The sequence below is a fragment of the Elephantulus edwardii genome, unplaced genomic scaffold (assembly GCF_000299155.1).
Source record: "Elephantulus edwardii isolate Elephantulus edwardi_28Jun2011 unplaced genomic scaffold, EleEdw1.0 scaffold00202, whole genome shotgun sequence".
Taxonomy (NCBI): Eukaryota; Metazoa; Chordata; class Mammalia; order Macroscelidea; family Macroscelididae; genus Elephantulus; species Elephantulus edwardii.
The window spans coordinates 1647372-1659346 of NW_006399952.1; the positions used below are offsets into that span (position 1 = coordinate 1647372).

At 38.2% G+C, this 11975-nt stretch overlaps 1 protein-coding gene across 1 annotated transcript in view; it reads left to right on the forward strand.

Moving 5' to 3' along the window:
• The window catches only part of DPYS (dihydropyrimidinase), a 128382-nt gene that overhangs the window by 21089 nt on the left and 95318 nt on the right, over positions 1–11975 (forward strand). Inside the window, exon 2 of the mRNA XM_006897168.1 lies at positions 3031–3189. Coding sequence (XP_006897230.1) covers positions 3031–3189 — 159 coding nt within the window. The remainder of the gene's footprint in view (positions 1–3030; positions 3190–11975) is intronic.

Sequence of the window (11975 nt, forward strand, 5' to 3'; positions counted from 1 at the left end):
TTTTTTTTGTTTGTTTTTTTGTTTTGTTTTCTTGGGCTGAGCAGATCTTGTGATTGATTTTGGTGATGCAGAGCCACTTGCTTAGAAATGAAAATTTGGAGTGACCATGCTTTCAATACTAATTTCCAACCGAATGCTGCATTCTTAAGTAAAGTCTTGTGTTATGTAACATTCTGACTCCCGCTGCTTAAAGCTTATCTTGATTTCTGTTTCATCACTTGCACCTGAGCTAGCACATGCTTCCCTGCCCCCTGTAAAGAAGGTTTTAGATAAATTGGAAGGTTTTCAAGGGCGAGCAGCCAAAGTAATTAGGAGCTGAAAGAATTGATTTATGAGCCAAGATTAGGAAAGGTAAATGTATTTTGTTTGGCTAAGTGACAAATAAAAGTGTGGAGGAGTCAATCAGGAGTGAAAAACAAAAGAAACAATTAGGTTTATAGGAATATGAAAGAATTATTCATGTCATTGCTGTCTTTCCGCTAACCCCTCTTCACTCTTCAAATGTTAGGTAAATCCTGATGGTTTTTTATGAAGTGAATCTAAAAACATCCAATACTAAGTACAATTAAATGAATATTGGAAATGTCTAATCTAGTCTGAGAACAGGATGTTCTGATTTGTTGGTTTGTGAATAAAGGAGTCCATCCTAAAGTAATAGATTTGTGGAAGCAAAAACACATTAGTTTAGAGACTTTTCCTTGTAACAGAGCTTGGGGTCCTCACTTCTTCCTTTTCTGCTTCTAGTTCTTTAGAAAGCAGCTCTGGTGGCCTAATGGTAACGGATTGTGCTGCCAAACCTAAAGTCATGCAGTTCAAAGCCACCTGCCCCTCCTCTGGAGAAAGAGGGTCAGTCTACTTCTGTGCAATTGACTTGCCTCTGAAAACCTGCTGGAGGGTCAGCTATGAGTGAGTTCTGACTGCATGGTACATAGTAACAATGGCAGCAGTTACTTATAAAGGTGGAAGATTTGCAATGAAGCCTGATTAGGAATCCTCCTAATTATCTGGATGGCTGTGGGCATGAGTGATGAAGAGTATGCAGTTGTAGCCTCTTGGCAAGCTAGTGGCAGCGTCCCCTTCTGTGTTATAATGTGATCACAAGTCTAGTAAGGAGACGAGGCAATGTCTGAAGAGTAGAAAGATCCCTGATTCTGAAGCATCAATCCAAAAGCCCAAGATAAAAATCCAAACTACTTGGTGCATAGTGATTCCAACGTATGTTAAGAGTAGAATTTTTGTCCTTAGACTTTTGAGTAGCTGATTTTTCAGAGGTGGGAGACCAAGTCTGTCTTTAGAGGTAACTCTAAGTGGATTTGAGCTGCCAACTTTCTGGTTAGTAGTCAAGTGATTAATAATTTGTGCCACTTGGCAAATCCAAAGGCTCATGATACAACTTGGTAATAACAGCTGAAGCTTATAAAACAATGGTTATGGGTCAAACACGAGTCTAATCACTTTATATATCATTTAATCCTTCTAACTAAAAATATGGTTTTGTTATATGCAGTTGAGAGTACAGTTATTTTTCTCACCTCACAGATAAGGAATTCAGGCATGGAGAAGTTAAGAAACTGCCAAGGTACTGCAGCGAATATGTATTGGGTCCAGGCTTTGTACCCTGAAGCTCATGGCTCAGCCTCCAACTTTTGTTCTTAATATACCTCTCTGCCTACGTTCGTTTCCTTCCCCCACAGTGTTTGAGTACAACAATTAAAAGCACATTAACCACCTTGTGATTTCATTTTATCTGCAGTTAATTTAAATAATTAGTCTAAGACACTGAGCAACTTAGTTTTTAAATGAGTCATAAAGTAATGGAATATAGTATGCCCAGGAGCAGGCCAAGAGCTGAGGTCACGCAGAACCTGTAAATGGTGTTAATATGGTTAAATCCCCCTCCTCCCCAGAAGGTGCAAATGTTTGCTGTTTTCGACTCTTTTTGCATGCACATTCAGTGACATGAATCACATTCATCTTGTTATACAACCATCATCAGTATCTGTTTCCAGATTTGTCCATCACCCTTAACAGAAGTTCACTGTCATCTAAGAAATAAGTCTCCTTTCCACCCAGAACGGAAGATTTTCTTTCTGAGGCAGTGAGAAGCATTCAGATTGAAGCTTTGCAGTCAAGACCTCATTATTGTGTTTTGGGAATACTCTCTTCCTGTCACAGCAAGGGGTTTTGGACTAGAATTTGGTTGTTTGTGGATTCTGTGTTATGCTGAGTGGAATTACTCCATGGGAGTTTTCAAATGCTGTGACTTTGTGGGAACAGAACGCCAGGCCTTTCTTTTGAGGCACCTATGGGTGTGTTTGAACTTCCAGCCTTTTAGCCAGTAGTCATGCATTGAGCTATTTGAGCTACTCAGAGATTTCCTTAAATTGGGGTAAGTGTGAGTGTTCGGGGTGGGGACTGATGATGTAAAGACCAGTGAAGGGAGAATAGACAAGGTGGAAGATGGGAAAGGTCTGTACCATGACCACAGCAGTAAAGATGGATTACCAGAAACAGACGTAAAAACAAAGATTAAAGAGTCACTGGGGTGAGGAGGCCACCGCAGGAATCCTGCATGGATCGTGTGGCCTTGGGGACAGATGCACCATGATTAACCCTAATTCTATAGGGATTTTCTAATTCAGAATATAGTTTCTGGAAAAGAAAAAGATTTTACAGTCTGCTCTATTTTCGCTTTTCTTTAAAGTACCATTCTAGACTTGGGTTTTAGAGGACTGAAAACCTTTTTCATTTCCCAAGACACGTCTTTCTTCCTTCCTTTTTTTATGTATGTATGTATGTTTTATTTATTTTCTGCAAATGTTACAGCAGTCTGAATACATCAAACTTTAATTTCTAGAAAGTCTGTGCTTATCCCTTTAGACTCATTACATAGGCAGCACTATTGTGCAATTGCCGGAACCCTTCTGGCCTTAGTGAAGAGCTCACATGTGCAACTGCATCCTTCCAGGTGGCAAATGGGTTGGTTAAGAGGTGGATGACTGACCTGTTGAACCCACCTTGTGATTTCAGGCTGCTCTGGCAGGAGGCACCACGATGATCATCGATTTTGCCATTCCTCAGAAAGGCGGCTCCCTCATAGAGGCCTTCGAGACGTGGAGAAGCTGGGCTGACCCCAAAGTCTGCTGCGACTACAGCCTTCACGTGGCGGTGACGTGGTGGAGTGAGCAGGTGAGCCTCCTTTGGCACAAGTTGGTTCCACTTAGCCCCGTAGTCTAGACTCTCAACAAGTTATATGTTGAGTTGTTGAACACAGAATTAGACCCAAAATTTTTCTGAATTCACTAATATCTCTGTGTCATTAGGATTTGGATGTTAAGGTCAGACAAGGTGAGAAAATATACTTCATGACTGATATCACAAAAAAGAATCATAAAAGGTTCTTTTTTAAAAAAAAACAACTTTAAAAATTGTGATTTGAGTGAAAGGTTACAGATTCTGCAGAATTTTCATCCAGTAATTCCTACACATTTTAAACACTGACTATCCGTTTTATGACATTTATCCACAATGTCTGATCATACCCTTATTGTATATTTCCTGCCCCTTTACCCATCTTAATAATTTTCTAACATCTATTTATTAATTTTTACTCTCCTTTCTCTCCCTTCTCATCCCTCAAAAAGGATTTTGTGTGTAAACCTTTCTTTAACTTTCTTGGGCAATATCTGTCCTTTTGTGACAAGCTTGCTTCATTTAACATACCGTCCTCTAGGTTTTCTGTGTTATACATTATTTTTTTCATTCTTTTTTTTTTCTTTAAATGTTGCATAGTACTCCACTGTGTGAATGTGTCGTAGTTCCTTTATCTATGAACCTTACAGTGGACGCTCTGGCTCTTTTCATCTCTTTGCTACTGTGAATAATGCTGCAATGAACCTGAATGTGCATCTGTCTGGTTATGGCATGCATGGCTCAGGCTCTATACCTGCTAGAGGGATTGCGAATTCAAATGTTAATTCTATTTTCAACTTTTTAAAATTCATTTTTGTACAATAATTCACATACATTGTGTTTCATTCAGGTACATTGCATTTTTATTTCATTTGCATTTTGTTTCATACAATCAATTTACTATTAATCTATGCTATTGTTATCTGTCTTTTTGAGTACCCATTGAATCTTCCCTGTTCCCTAACCCACCCCAACACCTACCCATTAAATTCTGCTATCCTAGGGATTCTTCTCTTTCCCATTTTCTGCCTGCTTTCTCTCTTGGACATTTATATACACCTTACTAGTATCCTTCTATATTTATAATAATGGTCTTCTGCAATATTTGTCTTTTTGAGGCTGAGTTAGTTTACTCAGCATAATGCTCTTTAAACTTTCCCATGTTATACAGTGTTTTATGAAATCATTGTTCTTTGGTATTGCATAGTACTTAGTATTCCATTGTGTGAAAGTACTACTGTAAAAAGAGCAAGGCCACATGGGGACAGCAATATCTGACCTTTGCCAACTTCACAAACGGAATGTGTCCCTGGAAACAAGATCAGCAACACAAAACCAATTTCCATGAGGTCACACATATCCCCTATGCTCTAGCACATCTTTCAGTTCATCCCAACACCAATCTTTACTGCTTTCCTGGGTTCAAAACTGATGTGATCGGCCACGGACCGCACAGAACTATATTGGGGAAGAAAAAAGGCTATTAATATAGGTAGCATAATACAGGCAGAACAGCTTCCAAAATGTGTTCGTGGGCACCTTAGCCTTGAGTCTCATGACTTTAGGCCAGCTACCCCCTGCCCTTCCTCACAGCTTGGCTCTCTTTCTGTCTGTGGGAGAAAGCAGTTTCAAGGTCAGCTCCATCTCATATTGGCTGTCTGGTTATACTTTAGCCATGGCTTCTGCCACCATAGGTCTAGCTGGAGCAAGAACTGGCCTGAAAGACATGCTACATTCTTTTGTTTTTTCTTTGCTGTCAAGGATAATCCTTCCTACTGCTGGACCTGCTCAATTTAAAGGAGAGATTATAGTGAATGCTCTTGTGGATTGGTGGGACTACCCAATCCCTGTGTGGATAGGCGAACACAACTTTTTTACAGAATCCCACCAATCCACATGGAAAAGTTAAATTTAATGACTAGGAAAGTCATTTTGAATGCCACAATTTCTCAGTCTTTTCATTTGTTGATGGGCATTTGGGCTTCCATTTTCTTGCTGTTGTGAATAATATTGTAATTGTACATGTCTCCGTCATGCTTCAAATCCATTTTTCTTGCAGTATATTCCTAGCAGTGGAATAGCTGGCCATATGAGATTTTTCTGTTCAGCTTTTTGAAGAAGTGCCTTCCAGAGTGGTTGCACCATTTCACAGTCCCATCAACCGTGCATGAGAGTTCCCAATCTCCCCACATCCTTTTTTATTGCTTTCTGTGCTATTAAACTTTGCTACTGCTACTGGGGTGAGATGGTATCTCATTGTTTTGATTTTAGTTTCTCTGACTGCCAATCCCTCTACTAGGAGTATACCCTAAAGAAACCAGAGCTGTGATGCAAACAGATGTATGCATCCCTTTGTTTATTGCTGTGTTATTAACAATAGTGAAGAAATGGAAGTAACCTAACTGTCAGCAAATGAATGGATAGGTTAAGTGTGGTACAGCCACACAATGGAATATTACAAAGCACGGAACAACATTGAAGTTGTAAAACAGTACATGGCATGGGTGAGTCTGGAATACATTATACTGAGTGAAATATCTCAGTCACAGAAAGACAAATACTGCATAACACTGCTATTATAAAATAGATTGACAGGGGTGGGGGAGGAGAACAGGAAGAATAGATAGATAATGAACACTGCACTGAAACAGATGAAGGAAAGGACTGTATGAAAAGAATGAGTGATTAGATATTCTATGTATTACAATTAACGATCAGGAACAAGAGATGCATTGCAAAGTTAATTGGGGGAAGGGAAAAAATGAGGGAGGGAGAAAAATGCATCAGTGAATAAAAATGCACCACTTTTGGAAACTTTCATTAAAATCACAAGTAAAAAAAAGACTGATAACCAAATAAGAAAATGGGCAAAAGATAGGGAAAGACTTCACAAAGGAAATCATGCTAGAGGGTCAGCATATATGTTGGTTCTGACTCGACGGCAGTGAGAAAAAATCAGAGACCAGCGGTGTAAGTGTTCTAATCCCTCCGCACTCTGGCCAGCATTTTCACAATGGGCTGTTGTTAGAGGATATGAAACCTATTTCAATTCATAGAGACCCTGTGTGGAGAAGAGAGGAACCGCCTCATGGAGTTTTCTGGGCTGTGAGTGTTATGTTTCACCCGTGGCCCCCCAGGGGGAACAGACCTGGTGATCTGCTCCCATTAAGACTGTGGTTCAGGAGCGCTGGGAGGACAGTTCTTCTCTGTCCTATAGGGTCACTGTGAGTTGCAACCAACCTAATGACAACAAACAACAACAGAATTTATTGGAGCCGTTTGACAGGTCTTTCAACATGGAGCTCTTCGCTGAGAGCAAACCACAACCCTTTAATTAGCAACCAGCTGCTCAGCTATGATGCCACCAAGGCTTCTTCCCCCACAAAGGCTTCATTTTACCAATACAAACTAACCAAACAAGCCCTTCCCATTGCTGCTGAGTTAGAACCAACCTGTGGCTGACTCTCCAGCAAGATTCTCCCCCCCACTATATTTTTTTATATTGGTTTGCATACTCTATATATATATATGTATATATTGTGTATCACTCATGTACATTGTGTTTCATGCATTCCTGAATTCATATTGTATTAGATGAACTAGTAAACCATTTTTGCTCTTTTAAGATCTTTCTTCTTGTTGTTGTATATTGTTGAGTTAGAACTGACTCATAGCTGTTCCTCTAGTTTTCAGAGGCAGTTAATTGTTAGGGAGGAGATTGCCCATCTTTTCTCTTTTAGAGCTGCTGGGGGATTTGGACCATGTGCCTTTGGGATTGCAGTGCAGCTTCTTTACCACAGTTGTATAAAACTGAGGAAGACTTACTGGAGGATATTGTGCCTAGAGCCCTTTTCGCTTGGAAGGTTAACCAAGTGAAAATGTAGTAGAAGGCTGTGATATGGTACAAAGTGGAGAAGACTGTGAAATGGCACAAAGTAAGAGGAGAAAGTGCAGTTTTTGCCTATAGCTAAAGGAAACACAATAACTTTAATGTGAAAATGAAGACATAGGCAACTGGTGATGGGAGTTACCGCCCAGAGGGCTGGAGGAGAGTAATTCACGGGTGTTCATCTGTCTCTTTTGAGCTTAAATTCTTTGAAAGTATTATCAGTCTAAAATATTGTGATTTTAAAAAATTACAAAGGGATAGCAGGATGAGTCTTTTATGTTGTTTCTAATACTTACTTTATTACTTATAAAATGTTCTTATGCTGTTTCTAATATTTATTACTTATTAAATATGTTTTTAAATGTATTGCTTATAAAATATGATTTTCTGTTTTTCAATATACTTTTATGTTATTGTTATTGTGTATCAACAAGTTGGAATTGACTTTTATCTCCTCAAAACCCTCTCCAGTAGGCTTTCAGAGATAGAAAATCACATGGGAAGAGACTGTTTTTCCCCTGCTGGTGGATTTGAACTGAGTTCCTCTGAATTGGCAGAGCAACTCCTTTATATAAATATACTTTATAGTTATAAAATATTGTTTTTATAAATAAAATATATTGTATAGTATAGAAATATATTTTACATCTTTATAAAATACAATTTTACATCAGGTAAAGATTTTATATAATTATTATAAATAAAAATAATGATGGACACCTTTCCTACTTTTAAACCCTGCAGTGTTCTCTTGTTACCAAAACACTTACTTGTATTCCCAGAACACTTAATCCCAGAACACTTAATTGTGTTAATGTGAAATCTGTACATAAATCAAAAAGCGATTGTTTGAATAGAATAAGGAAGCACATATTTTACATACATACATACATGCAATTTTTTAAATTAAATTTTATTAGTTTTAATGAACATTTACAGAGATTTTGGGTTTTCATTCATTCATTGTTACACTGTTTTCTCCACCCTCCTCCCCAGTTTGTTCTTCTTCCCCCCCAATGTCTGTTTTAATTGTCCAATTGCCACAGTGCTTTTCAAAACACACATGTAATTTTAAAGTTACTGCTTCTTTTTATCCAACTTAATGATCTCTAGTTTCTTTTAAACATTATTTCTCATATATTAGAATCTCTGGAGGCAAAACGATCAAGGAAACTTAGACATAAAGTGAAATGATTCCCTTCTTAGATGTAAAGTGAAATGATTCCCTTCCCACTCTCGACTCATCCTTCCTGTCTTCTGCACGGCACAGAGAAGGGAATAGATCCAATGCTTTTTCCACAATTTGCTGATCGAGGTGCCCTTCCTCCACAGCTCTGCTGATGTCCCCCGGTCTAAGCTTAAACTGTTAATTACTTAGGTCATGGCAGAAATAGTCACTACTCCAGTAGAACAGGTAGCTTTGAGAGATGCTACAATAAAATGTTAATTCTACTCCCACATACATTCTTTTTGCTTCTCTGCTCTTTTGGTGTTGCATATTGGACTTAACTGAAAAATCTTATGACCAGAAAAAAGTTTTTCCTTGAAGGTTACCAGTAACCTCTACCCCCTACACCCACCCTTTCCAAAAAAATTGAGCTTTAGACACTGTTAATGTTAAACAAGTTGGCAATCATTAACAGCAGATAGCAAACAGAATACAAGGTTCATAGAGCATGAAGTTAATTTTTTTCCAAAAATGCTATTCTAAGTGATGCATCTGATCTTTTCTATTCCTTTTTGTCTGTCCTTCCTTCCTGCTTTCCAGTGGCATTGATTATGGGAGAATGGGGACTGAGAGTCACACCAGAAGACGTTGCCAGAGAGCTGGTACCAGAATGACTATGCGTGTGTTTCTGCAGAAATTTATTTTTTAAAAATAGCCCCATAGTTAGTTGCAACTACCACTTTTTTTTTTGTAATCCAAGTTTACATATATCATTAAAAGGTTAAAACTTTATGATTCTATCCTTTCTTCTTTTGTATATTTTACAGAATGTTTGGTTAATGTTTATACTGCAAGTTAGAATCCTGTGTGACAAGTGCTGTACAATTGTTCATTGACACTGTCAACAGTCTTTAATTGCCTTCTCTTTATTCCGTTTTATTGCTCTATTTCCCCTGTTCCTTTATCTTCATATTTTCATTTTTTACAAAATTGTTGACCTTTAAGTCTTACGTTGCTGTTGTTATTATGAACTGTTTGCTGTGACTCACGGTGACCCTGTGAACAACACCTCCGAACCTCGCCCTTTCCTGTGCCATCCCCATGTTTCCGGAGATGTTCTAACCCACCATGACAGTCACTGTATTAATCCAAATTGTTAAGCGTCTTCCTCTCTTTCCTGACCCTCCACCTTCCCCAGCATGATATCTTTTCCCAAGGATTGGTCTCTTCTGATACCCAAAATACATGACATGAAATTTCACCTCCTTTTCCCTAAGGAGCATGCTGCCTGCACTTCCTCCAAGATAGATTTGCTTGTTCTTTTGGAAGTCTACAGTATATTCAACACTCTTCACCACTACCACAGCTCAGAGGCATTGGGAGTCCAACTTTTAGTTGCATAGGGATCAACTAAAAATACCATGGCTTGGATCAGCCACACCTTAGTCTTTAAACTGACATTGTTACTCTTCAGCTCTTTTAGAATTCCTTGACAGCAAATTTTCCCAATGCAATACATTTTTCAATTTCTTGACTGCTATTACCATGAGTAGGGGTTTAGGATCTAAGTAAAATGAATTAGTTGAGAGTGTCAATCTTTTCTCCATCTATAATGATTTGTCTTAAAAAAAGGTAATAAACATTACTAACGACCTTTCTGCTTGTAGTTCTTCCAAGAAAGATTTATTCATTCTTCTTATAGTCCACAGTATTAATAGTCTCACTAAGTTTAAGCAAAGAATGCAGACTGTGCTTCCTGGCACTATTAGAGGGGGAGGCACCAAAATGACCTCAGGAACCTTGACACTGTGGAAGACTGGTACTACTGGGGAAGGGCCACAAAGGCACTTGGCATCACTAAAATTGGAGTCTCCCAGCATGCACTGTGGTAACTTGTCTCTGTGCTCCCATTACCTACCAGTCACTGGGACGGTGGGCTTATAGCTGTGCCTGCCATTGGACAGAGAGGTGACATGCAAGTCAGCCTTGTGTATGAGCAGGGGGAGGCAGGGCCACTCTGCCCTTGAGCAGGGTGACTTTCTGACTTACTACACTAAGTGACAGCCATCCTAGTGACGTCACTCCATAGGAGATTCAACATTCTTCACCAACACCCTCATTCAGGGGAATCAGTTGTTTTACCATCTTGCTTATTCATTGTCTGATTGTCACACATGTAACAGACAATTGAAAACAGCATGGTGTGAGCCAGGCACACCTTAGTCATTGAAGTGAATTCCTTATATTTTAGTTCTTTGAAGATGTTTCTGTTTGTTTGTTTTGTTTTTTCAGCAGATTTTCCCAACATAATATACCATTCAATTTCTCAACTGCCGCTTATATAGGTGTTGATTGTAGATCCAAATAAAATTAAATCTTTGACACCATCCATCTTCTATTTATTGTATACTGGTTTCGTTGTGTTTTATATGTGTGAGGTGTCGACCACACTGAATCCTATAGTCTGATCTTATCAGTAAGTGATTCTTTCATCAAACATGTTTGTGGAATATAGATTTCATGGGTTGTTTATAAGTCATTCTCCAATCCTGATGCCAAGTTCTTCATAAAGTCCAGCTCCTGAGTTCAGTTGCTTATTTGAATAAGTGTAGTGCACGGGTACAACTCTGACACACAGATCTCTTGGTTTTAAACGGCACAGTATCCCCTGGCTCAAACATTTGCCATTCAGTCAATAAACAAGTTTCACATAAGCACAGTTAAAGTATTTTTAAATTCCTCCTCATAATTTGTTAGAGTCATACAATTAAATGCTTTTGCATAATCAGTAAAACACAGGTAAACATCCTTATGATCTTCTTATCAAGATTCCCCTGACATCAGTAATGATCTCCCTTGTTTCACATCCTCTTCTAAATCAAGTTTGAATTTCTGGCAGCTCCCTGAGGATGTACTGCTGTACCTATATTTGAATTAGCTTCAGCAACATTTTACTTGAATGTGATACTAATGATAGTATTTGCTAATCCCTGCATTCTATTGCATCACTTTTCTTTGAAATGAATATAGATAGGAATTTCTTATAATCAGTTGGCCAGACTTCTTGGCATAGACCAGTAATTGCTTTTAAAGTTGCATACATTTGTTGAAACAACAATTTGCATTTTGTCATTTCCTGGAGACTTATTATGTCAATACTTTCAGTGCAGCTTGGGCTGAAAACCTTGGGTTCTTGATCATATGCTACCATTTGAAATGGCTAAACAACAGCCAATTATTTTTAGTACAGTGACTCTGTATTTTTTTTTATATTTTCCTGTACAATTCTATATTTTTCCCATAGAATCTTTCATTATTGCAACTTGAGTCTAGAACTATTTTTTTCTTCAATTTTTTCAGGTTGAGAAATGCTGAGTGTATTCTTCCCTTTTTGACTTCTACTTCTAGGCACATCTTCTTTTACACAAACTTCTCACTCATCAACTATCTTATAATTTGCCATTTTTCCTTTATGTCAATGCCAAAAAACTATACGAGCTGACTATTTTGCACATTAATGATTTATATCTAGGAGTAATGAATGTGGAGCTATGAAGTGAGAACAATGCTTACTGTGATTTTTAAAGTTATGTATCAGTTTTATTGGACCATATTTATCAGTTATTTGGCAGTTATGAAAGGAGGTAGTCATCTTTCATTTTGTAATTTAACACGATCATCTTTAATTTTCACACATGTAGTTTTTCTCTTTCTTTCTTTCTTCCT